This window comes from Balaenoptera borealis (assembly GCF_965194805.1).
Source record: "Balaenoptera borealis genome assembly, chromosome: 1".
Lineage (NCBI taxonomy): Eukaryota > Metazoa > Chordata > Mammalia > Artiodactyla > Balaenopteridae > Balaenoptera > Balaenoptera borealis.
The window spans coordinates 186,569,135-186,587,205 of NC_138860.1; the positions used below are offsets into that span (position 1 = coordinate 186,569,135).

Sequence of the window (18,071 nt, forward strand, 5' to 3'; positions counted from 1 at the left end):
TTTTGTCTCCCTCTATAAAAAGTATGTTTATATATTAAGATATATATATATTGTCTCTGATGATACTCTACATTTCTTAAATCATTAAAAATTTCTCTCTCTTTTATGGCTGGGTCAAATCCTCTGTTCGGCTTTTTCGTGCCAGGGAAGGATGGAATCTCTACATTACTCCATGAATAATTTTATAATGTTTAAAACTAAATGTCATACAGTTTTTATGTTTGTCATTAAGTAACATGTTTTTTAAAATTTTTTAAATTGAAGTATAGTTGCTTTAATAACATGCTTTATAATATAGAGAAAAAGATCCATAATCTTAACACCTTCAAAATATTCGTATTTTTATCCCATCAATTTATCAAGATCTATGAGAGATTTCATGAGAATTTTAATCGGCATATATAAAATTTACATAATAACTAAGTCATTGCTATCATTTCTATTGTATACACATATATATTTAAACCCAGAACAGTACATTTCCTCCCATTTGTTCTACATATCTATTTGATGTTGGCTAATCCAAAAAAGAACTTTTTTACTGTATTAATTTTTATTGCATATCTCTAGCTCATAAATGTGCTTTCTAGAGAGGTAGTAACAATTTGTGAGGAGTCATTAGCATCCAAACAAAATAAATTTTTTTTTTTTCCTAGACTCTGTAAACTCTAACTTCTCACCTGGGGCAGCTGAGAGCCACCCCTCCACATAAGCTGGATGTGGCTCAGTGCGGTGAATGAATAGCGTTCCCAGTATTGACAGATTCTTAGGGATTGTACCAAAACAAAGAAATGGAAAAGCAGAAAGTCATTTTTTTTCTTCACTCAGGAATCACTTTCAAACCCAGTATTTTGCAACACAAAATATGTACCCATTTCTCTTGCATTTCTACTTTTCTGTTTTCCTGATCACCGGTCTCTCAGATACATTTTATTCGTCACAAGCTTCCCTTTGCCTGTGTCTTTCCTTCTCTTCTGTCTTCTCCATCTATACTCCTTTGCATTCTCTCCCTCTGCCCCTCAGGACCTCTCTGTCACGACCGTGTTTAGCCAGGAAAGCAGCTGTGGTCAAGCAGGGCAGGCTCTCTTCTTCCTCTCTCCTACAGGCCCTCCCTCTGGAAGGGGCCTTCTTCAGAAAGCATCTTCCCTAGCTCCAGCCGTCCTCTGGGCAGCCTGTTCTTTAGGGGACCCCCTTGACCTTCTCCACAAACCCTCTAACTACCCCCAACCCTGGCTGGCCGACCCCAGGAGCCCAGATCCTAATTCTGGAGTTTGCCTGGCTTATCAGAAATCAGGTCACCTGAGAGAAACAGAAATTCCCTAAAGAATTAGATTGCTTCCCTCACTACTGACAAGTAAGAAAAAGTGGAACCGAACTAAACACCTGGAAGGATGGACCCAGATCAGGGAGTGTGGTGGAGCAGAGAGAGCCCTGGGCTCGGCTCAGCACGCCTGAGCAGCAGCTGCAACTTGCTGATTGACAGGCTAGGTGAGCTGGGCACCTTCTGGAGCCTCAGTCTCCTTATATTTAACGAGTAAGACAGTAGAGTTGCTATTAAGATGTTTATTAAAGTTCTCTTCCTGATAATCCCATAACAGTCTGATGTAGCAGCTTTAGGGGGAGAGGAGCCAATGAAAACTGGCACTGATGATGGAGAACAGGAACAAGGGCAAGAGGGAGCCCCAGGGATGGGGGTGGGACGCTGGGAGGTGACAGACAGGGACGCGGTAGCTGGTGTCAGATTCAAACTGTGGGATGATGCTGAGTCCAGATGGATCCTTCTGTTAGAATGCGTATCTATTCTACTTCTTGTAATTAAAAGAAAATAGAAGAACCGCTTCCCCGGTGGTCCAGTGGTTACAACTCCACGCTTCCAATGCAGGGGGCGTGGGTTCGATCCCTGGTCTGGGAACTAAGATCCCAGGTGCCACGCGGCGCAGCCAAAAAAAAATAATAAAAGAAGGGCAGCTTTTAACGACCTAACAATGAACATGTCACTCACAAAGTTCAGTCAGCCAGTCATTCACGTCCTCCATCGTGGCATTCACTCTCGTCTCATCGCTGGGAAGAGTAATCCGACACCTCGGGTGGAATATGTACGTGGGGTCGACCGTCTCTAACTTGATTTTTGTGCTTAGCTGCTGCAGCACCCAAAGGAAATTCAGCATCAATCCGTCTGTAGATACCAATCTATCATCCGTCTGTGAAAGAGAAAAGTATTTAAAATCATGATCTGAACAGAAATTTTGGCACAAGTGTACAAGAAAGGAGAGCAAACTTTCATCCTGAAGTCAGCGAGGGGATACCTAGAGCATCACCATCGTCACTCTACTGGCAGGTGCGATTTGTTGAGTGTTAACCGTACGTGAAGGGTTTTCTCTCACTGCATCTCCACAATAGCCCTTAGAATTGAATGATACTGTTATTCACATTTTTCAGAGGAGGAAACTAAGGCTCAGAGAATTTAAGTGATTTGCCTAAGATCCTCAAAATCAGTAAGCAGAAATGCAATAAATACTATTTCCTTTCTCTTCTTTATTTCCCCACAAAAGCATCAGAACAACTCGTTTCACTGTTACCACTTGACTAACAGCTTCTCTGGACGACAGCGATAGCATAATCCTGCTTTAAGAACTCCCTGGAGGTCCAGTGGTTGGGACGCCGTGCTTTCACTGCCCAGGGCCTGGGTTCGATCCCTGGTTGGGGATCCTGTAAGCCGTGTGGCACAGCCAAAAAAAAAAAAAAAAGACCACAATTCTAATAAAGATAGTTAACATCGGTGGGGTGCTCACCACGTACTGGGCATAATTCTCACAGCTTTACAAACACTAAGTCCACGAGTCAGGTACTATTATTATCCCCACTTGGCAACGAGGAAATGGAGGCATAGAGAAGCAACTGTCTAGGTCCCACTGCTGGCAAACAGTGGAACCCCAGTTGGAAATCCAGGCAGTCTAATACCAGGTCCATGCTCTTCTCTCTGCTTTTTCTTCTGAGTAGAAATGTCACATCGCTCATTAATAATATAGCAAGGGAGCTTCCCTGGTGGCGCAGTGGTTGAGAATCCGCCTGCCAATGCAGGGGACACGGGTTTGAGTCCTGGTCCAGGAAGATCCCACATGTCACGGAGCAACTAAGCCCGTGCACCACGACTACTGAGCCTGCGCTCTGGAGCCCGTGCTCCGCAACAAGAGAAGCCACTGCAATGAGAAGCCCACGAACCGCAACGAAGAGCAGCCCCCGCTCGCTGCAACTAGAGAAAAGCCCGCGCACAGCGATGAAGACCCAACGCAGCCAAAAATAAATAAATAAATTTATTAATAATAATAATAATACAGCAAGGATGCCCTTTTAACTTCTCCATGCCGGTAAAGTGGTCCCAGCCACCAGCCTCCCTCATCAGGAACACTGCACCTTGTACCTGGTCTCCTCGGGTTGGCCCCTGTACGCCCTCCTCCCATTAGCCCATCCTCCACACAGCAGACTTGGTGATTTCCTTCCCGAAAACCCTCCCGTGGCTCCTCATGACACTTCTTACAACATCAGCTCAACCTGAAGGAGCCTCTGCCCACCTCTCCAGCCCATGACCCGTCGGTTTCCTCCCTGTTCACTATCCTCCAGCCACGAAAGCCTGCACGTGGGGCTCGTACCAAAGCTGGTTCATTCCCACCTTCGTGCTTCACACGTATCTAGAAAGCTCTTTTCTCAGCCTTGTGATGGCTGGCTCTTTCTTATTATCAGTCAGGTCTCTGATCAAATGTCTCCTCCTTGGACACTCCCATGCCTTCCTTCTGGTGCCTCCACGGTTACTTTCAAGTCCTCTACCTTGCTTCACTGGCTTCATCGATTCTAGAATTATACATTTACATGTCTACTCATCTACCCTATGGAACATAAGCTCCACAAAGGCAGGAAGCTTGTCTATTTTGTTCAACACTGTATCTCCATTTCCTAGCACAATGTCTGGTAGGTTCTTAATAAATATGAGTTAGATGAATGAATTTAATGAATAAGTAAAAGCAGTCTTCAGGAATCCTACCTGCATCTGTGCTTTCTTCATATTGGCATTGACGACAGCTGCCATGTAACCGAGAGCAGCCTCACGGGTTTCTCCGTTTAACAAAATACTATGCAGAATCTTGAAAAGCTCTTGCTGAAATTTATTTTATAAGGGAAGAAAAAAATTAAAGCTTTAAAAAATTATTCCTTTTTGACTTTACAAAAAGCTAAACTCCTTCCCACTTTTTCTCCTCTCCCACGTCCACTCATTTTAGAAGAACCTGACTACAAGGATAGAAGAAAAGTCCGTATTCAACTGTATCAAGATGATCAGCATGAAAGCAGAATGTGGAGTGGAAGAGGGGAGTAGTTATAGTTTTAATAAAATAGCCTTTGCTATTTCCTTTCCAGGATAGGGGCCAAATTACCTTAATCACACTACAATGAGCCTCTAATTGTGCTGCTTTTAACTTTCAGAACTGAAAACACATTCATCCTCTGGATTCATTTTCTCAACACCTACCCTTCCCAGCTCCAAGTAATGCTGCAGTGATTGGCTCACCACACGAGTGTTTTCCAGGGTAATGGCAGGCCCTGAGAAATATTTTTCAACCACTTTTGCCTGGAAAGAGAAAGCAAAAATTCAATCAACGTATAATGTACATTTGGGGAAGAATCTGAACATAAGAGCGGCAAAGTGCAAAGGGCCGCTGTACTTACATCATCTTCTGCAAAGACTGAGAAGCTAAAGAAAGCCCCCAAATACGAGAGTCTCTGCAGCTCCCGCCCGGAGCCAGGGCTTAAGGATTTAGGCAACCACAAAGGCAAAGAAGCAACCTAGGCAAAAAACAGAAGAGGCGAGTCAAGCTGCTAAATCAGCAAGGGAGGTAAAAACGAGACAAGAAGAATTCTCAGCAGCCGACCTGTGCAGCTGGCTCTTAACCAGCAGCAAAGTGGCTGACACTTAACATCCAAAAGCACAAGGTCACAAATACGCTAGGATCCCTGTCCGCTTTTTCTCATTTCAGATGGAGGAAAGCCCTCCAGCTCCTCTACATTTTTACAAGATATACTTTTAATTTCTATGTTTCATGATAGTATTTGATATCATGCAAATGAACTATTCCTATACTACCAAAGGACTCAAGGAAACGTTTCCAACAGGACCTGTTATGCTAGCTGTACAATACTTATCCCCCGAAAATCACAAAAGAAAGTGAATTAATGTCATCCCGGAAATAATGTAGGTGACGACAATGTAACAGTTGAGAGCCACCCAACATGTATTACTCACATCTGCATCTCAACGTCCTCCAAGAGACATTTTTCAGATACTGTTACTTAAGGAATATCTTCTGTGTTACATGTTCACTGAAAATGTACAAGTCCATTAGGGTGGCACTTACCAAATTGCACACAGGGTGTGTCTTTCCAAACTTGGTTTCACAGAGCTCACCTAAAGCCTAGAAACGAGATCAGAAAGGGTCATTTAAATGTATTTCATCCTAAACTGACCACCATGTGTAACATCAAGACATAGCTTTAATGCTGCTATAAATACGTATGCATTCCCAACAAAGCACTAATAGCTTCACTGCTTTTCTGATGAATAAACTAGTACATGTGCATTGTAAAAAAACTTCAGATAAAACAGAAATATAAAATGAAACTAAAAGTCACTCATAAACTTTCCCCTCAGAGATAACCTCTATTGATATTTTGGCTAAGAGCTTTCTAGACATATTTTTGTACATATACACAACAGAGGTAAATGAGTGTATTCTTACAATAAATGATTTTTTCATTTAACATCTTTCTATACCAAAAAGATATGGTTCATAAACTTTAGATGGCTAGTCTTGCCAGTATTAAACAGGACTATAAATAATTAAAATTTAATAAGCGACCAAATTCAAAATATATTTTAAAGTATCCCTTGGTTTCAAGATCCCTGGTTTTTTGAGAACCTCAATGTTTTCCTTTGGAGCTCCAATCGTTCTCAAGTTAAGACAATCAGGAAATATAGTTCTTAGGCACATAAACAGAGTTTACCATGGCCATGGTAATACAGTCAAACACTACTTTAACAGTGAATTTAATTTCCTCTGTGATTTGGATGTTGCTATGGGAGTTGCTAAAACAGCTGCTGGAAGCTTTTGAGTCCATGCATTTAGGCACTGACACATCTGAGAAGCCGCTGAGGCTCAGAGAGCCACTGAGAAGGAAATATTCTCCCTGCTCAGCACCAGGGCTCCCAAACTCAGCTGCACCTTACGATCACCTGGGCAGCCTCTGAAAGCCCAATGCCAGGCCACGCCCTCACCACACCCTCAACGAATTAAGTCACAGCGTTGGAGAGCCAGGCAGAGGTACTTTCTAAAGATCCCCAGGTGATTCCAAGGTATGGCAAAGTTGGGATCCACTGACCTAGAGGATAATCATGCTTCTTTCTGATTTTAGCTCCAACGGTCTTCCTCTTCCTGCCTTAAATTATTGCCCTTTCTCTCACTGCACTCCCTTTGCTGCACAAGCATCAATAATGGTACAAAATAAAACTATTGTCTATCATAATGGAGGCCTTTGTCTTTTGACCCAGAAGAACACTTTGTTGATATCTGACACTAAAAGCTCCTTACTGAATCATCAAGCTAATTCAAACCACAAGAGAAAAGCCAACAATTCCAGGAGGGAATATTTATATAATACAGTGATAATTAAGGTACACTAAGAGATTTCATCACTGAACTCAAATAATCAGATTTTTCCACTTCCTTTTATGTGCCAAAGACAGAACAATGCATAAGGATTAATAGAATTTCATTAGGAACCGGAATAACATGTGCACTAGCAAGAACCCTGACATAAATTCATTCAAAATTATTTTTAAAACTAAGCCTTCCTGCTTCACCTTCTATTTACCTGGCTTTAATGTTTTAATGTTTAAAACATTAATTAGTGTTTTAATGTTTAATATTTAGCCTTTTAGCTCAGTTTTGATTTTCTGAAACAGATAAATACACCTCTGTGTTTGCACTGATTGTAATTATCTGACTGTATCATTGTGGTCTTGATTTTTGCCTTGAGGAGAGGCACTTTATCTCATGAGCTCCTGGGTCCTCTGTGTATGTCACACTCGAGGCGCTCAGGAAGCAATGAATTAATGGTAAGATGGAATCAAGTTAGCAGAATGAGTAAAAGGAACATGGGCAGCAAAACATATCAATTTAACCAAGGCTTCAATTTACACAAGGTTGTATTTATACACAGTCAACTAATTTCATGTTTTGATATTTTTCCTTCATACTTTCAGAATGAAAAATATTCAGTAATACTTCAAAGTATTTTTCTCCCAAAATTTTAAAGAAGCAAGGTCAGAGAAGAAAACAGCCTCTTATTTTCTTTCTGGTTCCAATATTTTCACAGCTCTGAAGACCCTTGGTGAGAATCTAGCCAAAAGTTCTGTCCACAATTTATGCTTCCTCTAAGTGCCTGGAGGAGCTGAGCAAATTTGTGTTTTCCAAGTAAAGCCTGAAGTGAAGTTTACAGCCTCAGGAAATGGGGAAGATGAACAAGAGAAGCACTGTGCAATTTTCTGTGCAAAGTCACTACATAAAGACAAGATTGTATTCCTTTTCTTAATCTAACTCTGCCTTCTTTATTTGCATTTGTCACAGTTCTTTTTTTTGTTTTTTTGTTTTTTTTAATTAACAAAATTTCACCCCAAATATGGTATGCTCATTGCTAGGACAATCAAGAAGTAGACCACCAATGATTATTGTTTTCATAAGCTATAGAGTAAGGCAAAGTACATTTTAATGACTGCATCACTGACTCCTGTCTAGGGCTCGGATGGTGAAATATGTACCGCGCTGCTAACTGTCTTCACTGATGCATCTCACTGCACACCAAACACTCTGCATGGCCAACACAATGATTTCATGTTTTAAGTTTGAAAACAAGGTCGATCATGGACCTGAAAGAAAAGTGTATGTTAAAATCATCTGGAAGAAAAACATCTACTGAATGTGTTACAAGGAAAAGAACAAAGTTTTACCATGAGGGGGTATTTAAAGTAGTCACTATCGAGGGAGCACTCTTTGGCAGCAAGAGCCAGGCCTTGTAAAATGGGGATAAAGATCTACAAGAAAAAAAAAAAAAATCAGAAATATAAGTTAAAGAAAATTTAAAAACAGGAAGCATGTCAAATAAAGTGCCGAATCTGCAAGTCCAGGCATTTGCACTGCTTGCCCAAGGAAAAGCTGTTTTGCACACACGGGAGCCTAGAATCCAGCCACAGGGTGTTGCTTTGTCCTTTCACAAGGCTGACCGTAAAGTAAGGCAGCTGAATTCTCCAGAAGTAATAGGTTTTGGTGAACCCTAAAACTCTGACAAGACTCCCCGTGATTCAACAGAAACTCACAAATGTGGAGCCTGCTGTAGGACTGTCCAGGGCTCCTTGCTCTAATCAAATAAATTAATCTAACCTGCACATCACAGCAACGAATATGTTTCTGATTACCAAGCACCTATAATCTGTAAAGAAACTAGACTAAATGTTCCAATATCTGCTCAATTCTATCAACATTTTAAGAAATTTTTTGTTGCCACCCCTACACCTACATTTAATTCTTTCCACCTTTCCTTGTTTACTTTGAAGAGAACAAAAAAAAATAGACCAATAATGGATATTATTATCATCTTAATGATGTAGCACAAAGAGATGGCTGGTAAATGTTGAAATTGAAAAAGAAAACTTCATCAGGGTGCCTTACCTCCATATAAGGTGTGATTAATACAACAACCTGATGTCAGAGCCTAAGGGCACTCAAATTTACGTTTACAAGCTCACCATTAATATCAGGGCACAGGAACACTGCAGAATCTGCTCAGCACAGCTCATGTTTAAATTTCACAGTGCACTCACCGAGCAGCACATTTAGGGAGTGGGTTGGGATTCAAGACTAATAACATTAAGCTGAAAATGTTGTAAACAACAGCTGACAGTCTGAACGCCAACAAGTTGCAAAAGGGAGTGTTCTAAAAAGCTACTAGAAAACCTGAAAAATTCTCTTTCCTACTAATTTCATCCCATTGTAGGGAGCACCTTTGTCATGTAAGGAGCACAGTATTAAAAAGGTGCCCTGCATGACAAAGTGTATTGGAGTGTCTTGAGATATCAACACAGCTCTTGAAGAGATCCTTCTAGTTCTCGCGACTCAAGCAATCAGGGTAGAAGTAACGTGCTTTCGTAAGCTAGCTAAAAATGGAGAGGAAATGCTTAGGTGTAGGGGTGGGAAATGCCCAAACTGCAATTGAGGGAAAAACAGTAGTTCCAGAATCACCAAAAAATAAATTTCACAATTGATCATCTAGAAAAATCTCTTAGGCATTTTTTTCAGGAACGCTATAAAGTAAAACTTCTTTAGAGTTATCCTCTTTTGCAAGTAGGGTTTAAATTATAATAAGCAGACAAAATATTACTAAACATAATACTTTTCAAATATCAAACATTATACTGTTTGTGTGACTTACGTTTTTAAAATAATTTTATTTTCAAATACCTCCCAGCACTGATAAAATTGCTCCAAGTGTTCATCTCCAATTCTAAATTCTAGCTACTATTTATTGCTGTTTATTTATCTATGAACATCTCAAACTTTAATTAAAGGAAGACTGAAATTTCAGTCAAAAGATTTAATAATTCAAATCTGCCACATTCTTAAGACAAAAGGTAAAATGCTGTTTTTCAGTTCAGCAACTCCACTGTACTCATCATTTCTCTTGAGGAAACATGGTGACACATAAGAAAAGACAAGGGATCAGAATTCTGTGATTAAAAATAAACAGATCAAAAAAAATAAAAATAAAAAAATAAAAAAAAAATAAACAGATCTGTTGTGGTTGCACAACACTGTGAATGTACTAATGCCACTGAATTATAAAATGGTTAATTTTATATTATGTTAATTTCATCTCAATTTTAAAAACACATAGAGGTCATTTCATAGCCTCTATGTAAGTTTCTTTATGAATAAAATAGGCATAACATACTTCTTTAGCTGATCACCAGGCTTTTATACAGGTAAAGCTACTCTGGTTCCTCAAGTGATGTCTTTTTGAGTATAAGTATTCTACTTTATGTATACTACACATATAATATAGTATATCACTTAAACCTTCCAAGACAGTTATGTATTTTCATCAGAGTTTACTTAATTTTCTGGAGAAGAAAAGCTCACTATAATGCCTAAAATATTCCTATAAGTCAGTAAGACCATCATCTAAGATGAGCAGTTGATAAATTCCAAATACAGAATACATAGCACTGACTGGGATTTTCACTCCTGGATGCTTCTTTTACTAATATTTTGAAAACTGCCGAAAATACACTTCCTGAGAATTCAAAGGCCTCAATATGAATAGTTAAAAATAATATTAGGTATAAAAACAGATTAGGGATTTCCCTGGTGGCGCAGTGGTTAAGAATCCGCCTGCCAATGCAGGGGACTCGGGTTCGAGCCCTGGTCCAGGAAGATCCCACATGCCGCGGAGCAACTAAGCCCATGCGCCACAACTACTGAGCCTGCGCTCTAGAGCCCGTGAGCCACAACTACTGAGCCTGCGTGCTGCAACTATTGAAGCCCGTGTGCTGCAACTACTGAAGCCCGCGTGCCTGGTGCCTGTGCTCCGCAACAAGAGAAGCCACTGCAATGAGAAGCCTGCGCACCGCAATGAAGAGTAGCCCCTGTTCACCAAAACTAGAGAAAGTCCGTGCGTAGCAACAAAGACACAAAGCAGCCATAAATAAACAAACAAACAAAGAGTTTTTAAAAAAACAGATTAAAAGGAATCATCATTTGTAGCTAGTGCCTCTATTATTCTTTCTAGAAACAAAAAAAGAGATTATCATTCAACAAATTGTAAGAAAATGTCATAAGCATCCTTTCATCATGGGAAACAGCTGTGTTAAAGTTGCTGTGGCAAAGTGCTTACTTTACAACACAGGCCACAGAACAGTAATCAAAATTCATGCCAAGGTTTTACCTTGGAAGAAATCTTCAAGACTAACTTTTTTAGTTGTTATTATTATTATTAAACTTTATTATTAAATATTACATATCTGCATTTTCACTTGCCTTTACACAATGGGATATCAAAAATGTATGGATACTTAATGAATGAAGTAATCAGTAAGATTTGAGACTTCATTCCCGGTCTAGTGGCGAGAAGACAATGGTTTTATGTGACGTGCAAGCTGCCGCTGAGCTAATTTGGTCTTTGATTTATTAATCTCCTTTTTGTAAACTCAGAGAACTAATTTTCAACACTACTTATCCGGCAAATGTATATCACGTCTTATGCTATCTCTTGGTAGTGTGTTAAAAGCTTCTTAAAATCAAAGACAGGGCCTTATATTTCTTCTACTCTCCCAAAGCACTTAGCACAGACCATGTTTAAAATACCTGATGCTTGACTGATTAGTTGAAACGTACACATGATTTGAACAATGCAGCTGTCAATCTGATTTCCTCAAGAAAGGAACCTCGGGTAGCTCTCTCTGAGCAAATTACATGTGCATGTTCAAATTCAGGAACCAAAGTTTTCAATAATATCGTGTCTTTAGAAATCTACCTCGGCAGAGAAGCTCCTAATCCAGAAGTTTCAGTAGCAAACGCACAAAACCTTACCTGCTTGAACACTTCTTCATCCTGGTGAGTGGTTCTCACCAGTTCTTGAATGAAGCCGTATGGAAGATTCCTACACAGCATGTACGGCACCAGGAAGGATGGCTGCTGCAGGGACCTGCAGACCCATGAAAGTCAAGGGCTCTGATGAATCAACTTGTCACCGTGTAACAACAGAACATACAGAATGTCATGAGGCTGACAATCACAGGTCAAGCTTCAAATTTCCCAAATAATCCACACAATAGTCAATCATTTTAGGCAAAAGATCACCCTTCTCATTGTTAAGATAATCACTTTTGGGGCTTTTCATTGAGAAACTATAGAAAGTTTTAAAGAATCCATCTTTTCCTCCATACAGCCCTTGAAAAATAAAGCATTAGAAAAACCAAAGTATTATATGTCTCTTTTACTTATTTATTTATGCCTCATCCAATGGGGGAAAAAAAGATAAGCAGTGGCTGAAGACTTTTTTAAGCTCTTATTAATTTTAACCATGGAACAGTGTTTAAGTTTTAGTACATGTGCATCATTTTCCTTTTTTTTTTTCCTGACAGATTTAAAAATGGTTATGGTAAGATCATCCAGAATGAATAAATCTTGAACTTTGTCATTTTTCCTTTAGATTTTTTTTCATAAGAGAAATGAAATACAGAAATACTCTTTTATTAAACTTGAAACCTTTATGGGACCCTCTGAACAAAAATTAATAATGTAGTACACTTTGGGTGATTCCCATATTACCTATTCCACCACTATTCTTTATTATTGAATAACAGAAATTGATTATATGATACATGGAAAGTGATGATCTGCACATTTTTTTCAAGTATCTATACTGCTTTCAAGCAGCTGCTTTTAAACTGCATTACTAATTTCCTGCCCTGATGTCAACATATTTCAACCACAGTCTATCTCAATAAAGCACACAGTGTTTTATTTTCATAGTATTTTAGAGAAAGAAAGGGACCTCAGAAACCATCTAGTCAACCACTCATTTCATGGGTGAGGAAGTGAGTTATCCAACGCGATGCAGAATGGCTGGGCAGCCTGATGGAGAGGGCCCTCTCCCTGCTAACAGCAAGCACACATTGGTTTTTCATACCTTGGTTGTGTGAGGGACCCTTGTAGTACTAACGCAGTATGGGATATGCACTGTGAGCGGATGTTGCTCAGAAGCTGGCTGACTGCTGGCTGGCTGCACATCTGCAAAGAAAGGTAGAGGTTAGGTCTACAAAGACAAACAAAATAATCCCATACAGTTGAAAACTGACACGAGTCAGAAGAGATCAATCTGCAGGAAATGGCATCCTTTTCTCTTCCTTTACTGATGATGAACAAACTAGAGTAACTGTATCATCCAAGTATACTGCCTCCGTTAAAATCTACAATTAGAGAAGAGAGAAGCTGAAGCTTCAGGTGACCACGTGGGGATTTCAGAGATATGCCCACTCTCTTTGCTTTTGCTAAGGTTAAATGCAGCAAACCCCAAGAGGCCCTTCACAAATATGAAACTAACAGGTTGACAACTGGATTAGTTTCCAATGGAAAACCAGAACTAGAAAATGAAATTAGGGTGGGGGGGGATAAATTGGGAGATGGGGATTGACATATACACACTACTATATATAAAATAGATAACTAATAAGGACCTACTGTATAGCACAGGGAACTCTACTTAGTACTCTGCAACGGCCTATATGGGAAAAGAATCTTAAAAAAAAAGAGTGGGTATTTGTATATGTATAACTGATTCACTTTGCTGTGTACCTGAAACTAACACAACATTGTAAATCAACTATACTCCAATAAAAATTAAAAAAAAAAAAAAAGAAAATGAAATAGGAATGAAATGAGATAATAATAAAGTAAAGTAACTCAGCATGAAATAGAAGAAAAAGTGTAGCTTGCTGAGTTCAAATCCAGTTTTGCAATTTATTATTTATGTGATGCTGGACAATTACAGGTATCCCCCGCTTTTTGAAAGTTCACTTCACGCCACTTGGCTTTTAGGAAAGACCAAGGTTAGTATGTACTTGATCTCTCTGAGGTTCATTTGCTTATTAACACAATGGAAAAAAATAATACTTATACCACACAGGACTACACTGGACTAATGAACAACTGTGAGAAGGAGACCTAGCCAAGTGTCTGGCAGTCTAGGCGCTCCATAAACGTTGGTTATTATGATTACGACAGACTAGGAGAGAAATCCTCAGGGCCGTGTAAGTCGCTGGTGGCAGTGGCACTTGGCCCTGTCACTTCTTCCCTCCACTAGGATGTGAGTTCCATGAGGACTGGGATCCTCGTCTGTCCGGTTCACTGATCCACCCCCAGCTTCTAACACAGCACCTGACCCATAGTAGATGCTCAATAACCACTTTACTGATTGAATAAGTGAATGAATGCTCATTAGGGGGTCAAAAACCAATTATTTATCCACCACATAACCAGGTTTTTGTGGGGGTTTTAAAATGAGTCCATTTCATGTTACCTTCGGTGCTTTTTTTTCCTCTATTCCAACTCGGTCAAAACACTCGATGAGGTAGTTCAGCATATCTGTCTCTTTGCACGTCTCAATGGTGAAATGGTCGCTGTAGGAATCCCAAGTACTTGCCCCACCAGAGGCTCCCAAGCTTTGGAGAAAAGAAGAATGGATGATTTTTATCTGTTCTCAATAAATCACGTTTGATAGAGTTCGCACTTCTGCAGAAAGCCCGTTAGGGTCCCCGCGCCCAGAACAAAGCACAGACACCCATGCAGCCGAGGCTGGAGCGGACTGCTTGTTTCACCTGCTCCAAGTCCAACAATAGCAATTTTTAGTAAACGTTTTATTGACCTAAGAAGAAAGTCTGTCCAGAAACTCAACATCTTATCTTCTTGGGAACAGCACCTTACAAAACCAGGAGGACTAAGAATTGCTACTGAGCGCTGGGCACTTGAAGGGATACCACACGTATGTAAATCCAACTGGCCAGCTGCAATTAAGCAGGCTTGGAGGTTAAAGCCGGCCTATGCTATTACATAATCGAAGTCTTTAGGAGTGAAGTTACAAGGGACTAACAAAATACCCCTCTTCCTAACTTCTAGCACAGATCTTAAAAGCCTTCATCCAGCATTAGGCAACAGGACGAGGGCTTAGGAAAACCGTCCAGTTAGAAGAAGACATGAAAAATATGTTACAAACACAAATTTTCCAAAATGTTTGGCAAAAGGGACAAAGTAGTATAGTGAAAACAAAACAAAAACCTTGCACTAGGAGTATCCAAACTTGCATTCTATTCCCATCCCTACTGCTTACTTGTTACCTGAACCCAGAACTTCATCTCATCTGCAGTGAGGGTTCAATAAAATCATGTGGAGGTGCTTTGTAAAATATAAGCAGGATACAACATGAGGCACTGTTATTATTAGTAACAACTATTCCCTGAGACCATTATCACAAGGGTTAGGTGTTAGGAAATCAAAGTTTAGATTAACAACCATCAATAGGTCAAATACCAAATCTGATGTTTAACTCACAAATTTGATAGACATAAAAGATACAAAAAGATTAATCATGGCATAGGAAGAGGTCAGGAATTTTGAAATGAAGACAAATGAAAAAATATAAACTTAGCAAAAAAAAAAAAATTTACATGTGAAAGATGATAAAGGTGGGGAAGAATATCAGGAACTTGAGATACCCATCCCTACTTCAGCCTGGGGCAGATAGGAGCTAGAAACTAAAAGAAGAATTAAGATATTAATGATATGTTATGCAGATAGATGCATAGATACACATAAGTAATTTTGGAATATATACATAACTGACCTTAGAATTTTAGAAGAATATATATAATTGACCTTGGAATCAAAGTATGATATTAGAGTATTTCAATTTAAAAAGATGAAAACAATGCCAAGGATTTAAATCCAAGGCTCTCAGGCCAGAGTCTCGTAAATCTGAATTCTTACAACTTACTTACTACCTAGGTCTGAGAGAAGGGAGGGGAGGAGGGGAGGCCGAGAAGCAGTCAAAAGCACAAGACAGCCAACGCCCTCCTGACTGGGCAGGTAACGGAGCCACCCACAAAGTGCCTCACCAGAGACAAAGATGGGCAGCCCAGGGTGGGAAACCTCAAAAAACCAAAAACAATCCTTGTGTCTTCACACCACTTAAATTTTGGGCTACATTTCATGGTATGGTAAGATCTGTTATCTGTTAATTGGCCTGACAACAGAAAGATGAGGACTGTAATAAAGCAAAGGAAAAAAAAAAACAACGTAAGAACAAAACAGAAAAACCCACCCATAAATATAAGAAGTGTGGTGAATCCCCAGAAGGAGAAAGGGGAAAAAGATATTTGGCTTTACCTGCCACGATCTCGCTCTCAAGCTATCTGCTATCCCTCCCTCTTCCATCTGAGTTTAGTGACTCAGGGACTATATTCACTGCACTTCCCAAAGATGAAATTTGCTAACACAGGCTTATAACTATACACGGTTAAGGTTAAATTCCCTTTGAGAAGCTCTCACAGATGACAATGAAAATAGATCGTCCTCATGTTTAAGATGAAGCATTTAAACTATACATTTCCTTGATAATAAGCCCCTCTTTCTCACATTGTTACACCTCTGAAATGGAAAGCATCTGATATTTGATGCCAATAGGTCCTTGCCAGTTGCAAGGAGTCAGTCTGATGCTGTGCCTGTGAACGACTGTGGGAAGTCAACGCGCCTAGCTGGTGGCTGCTGATGCACTGACACTGGGCTCCATTCTCAGCCAAGACGCCCCCTTTCATTTTAACTCAGATCTGAACACCTCAAAGTCAACCGAAATGCCCTCACGAACATTTCGCAAAGGCATGAAAAGTGACAGGGTGTGTACGAGACTGCCAGGCAAGGCAATGAGAGACACTCAGAATGTATAAGAGAAGTTTCAAAGATAAAAGACGTTGATGTATGTTGTGATCATCTGTCAGGCACCAAACAACACTTCCAAGTGACTTTCAAGAGAAGAGAAAGAAAGAAAAAAAGAAACATAAGTTTAACTAAACAGAAAACATAGAATAAACCCTAGTGTTTGTCAATATGCTTCCAAATTATAAGATCAGTCCTAAGGGTGCCGAAGTAGATCATGAGCACAGGCATGCAAAGCGGCCAGTGTCACCAGGGCTGTGCATGATTGTCAGTGGTCAAAACTGGTTTATAAGGATTTCTAGGTTTGAACTCAAAGAGCTGAACTCAAATTTTGAATGTGATACTGAAGGAGCAAGGGGTGTATAGTTTATATGCATTAAATTTATGCTATCAATGGACATTTTAAAATGTTTTAAAATAGTATTTCATTTTTTTCCTAAAGAAGTTGTTACGAAATTCATGATGCTTTTACAACTGTAACATATGGAATATGACATTGGAAATATATCATGTTTAAGTCCTAAGAGTATCTATAAAATTATACCTCCCTTGGGAGAATATGTGAACCATTTTCTGATAACTACATCAACAATCCAACTGAATAATGTAATTACTTCACATATTGGAAATACAGCTGAATCCTTCTGAAAACACAATGAAAATATTTCTGGGGATTTATACATGCATCACATCTGTGCAAATTGAGTCCCATTTTAAATGTACCAAGAAAACTTGTTTCTTAAAAGGATTCCATCGCAGTTTCTTTTCTTCTATCGTGGGAATAATCACCCTATTTTATTACTTTTTTAGATGCAGACTTTGGAATGGTATATTTTCTCGATGCAAGGCAAAGGCAGAGCTGGGCAGGGTCAAGCCATGTAAATTCCCTGAACAAATGTCTGCACTGTTGAAGGTTCTGGGGGTCATACACTGAATCAAACAGATCAAGACCTTGTTATATGGCAACTACATTACAGAGAGGAGACAATTAAAAAAAAAATAATAGTATAGAAGTGCTGTAAGTGCTATGAAGGAAAAGAAAGGCAGAGTATGGGTGACAGAGAGGGGCAGGAAGAGTGTGTGTGTGTGTGTGTGTGTGTGTGTGTGAGTGTGTATGTGTGTGTGTGTGTGTGTGTGTGTGTACATGTGGGATGCACGGTCTTGCAGGCCAGGGTGAGAGGCTTTGGGTCTTACTCTGTGGGAGAAGGGAAATCACTGGAGGGTTTGGGGGACAGACATGGTAGAAAGATTTCCTTTCGACCACCTCCGTTGCTTCATCTCCAAATAGTGATGATCAGCAGAAATAAGAGGCGAAATGTCAATGTTTTCCACTATTTGCTAGTTTTCTCTTTCTCTATCCACATAGGCTCATGACTTTCAAGATTTGATCTCCTTCACTAAAATATCTAAGCAGTGAAAAGAAGAACCCAATAAACGAAAGAAAAATTTCTTTCTAGTCATCAACTTCCTAGGAAACAATCAGAA

The 18,071-nt window shown here is 39.7% G+C and overlaps 1 protein-coding gene across 4 annotated transcripts in view; it reads right to left on the reverse strand.

Annotated features, from left to right (window-relative positions):
- The window catches only part of UBE4B (ubiquitination factor E4B), a 112,120-nt gene that overhangs the window by 41,210 nt on the left and 52,839 nt on the right, over positions 1–18,071 (reverse strand). For all 4 annotated transcript variants that reach the window (XM_082352867.1, XM_082352869.1, XM_082352870.1 and 1 more), the window contains 9 exons: positions 14,179–14,320; positions 12,790–12,890; positions 11,688–11,802; positions 8,054–8,137; positions 5,406–5,462; positions 4,720–4,836; positions 4,523–4,621; positions 4,040–4,153; positions 2,003–2,201 (listed from right to left, as the gene is read on the reverse strand). In XM_082352867.1, the coding sequence (XP_082208993.1) occupies positions 2,003–2,201; positions 4,040–4,153; positions 4,523–4,621; positions 4,720–4,836; positions 5,406–5,462; positions 8,054–8,137; positions 11,688–11,802; positions 12,790–12,890; positions 14,179–14,320 (1,028 nt within the window). The remainder of the gene's footprint in view (positions 1–2,002; positions 2,202–4,039; positions 4,154–4,522; positions 4,622–4,719; positions 4,837–5,405; positions 5,463–8,053; positions 8,138–11,687; positions 11,803–12,789; positions 12,891–14,178; positions 14,321–18,071) is intronic.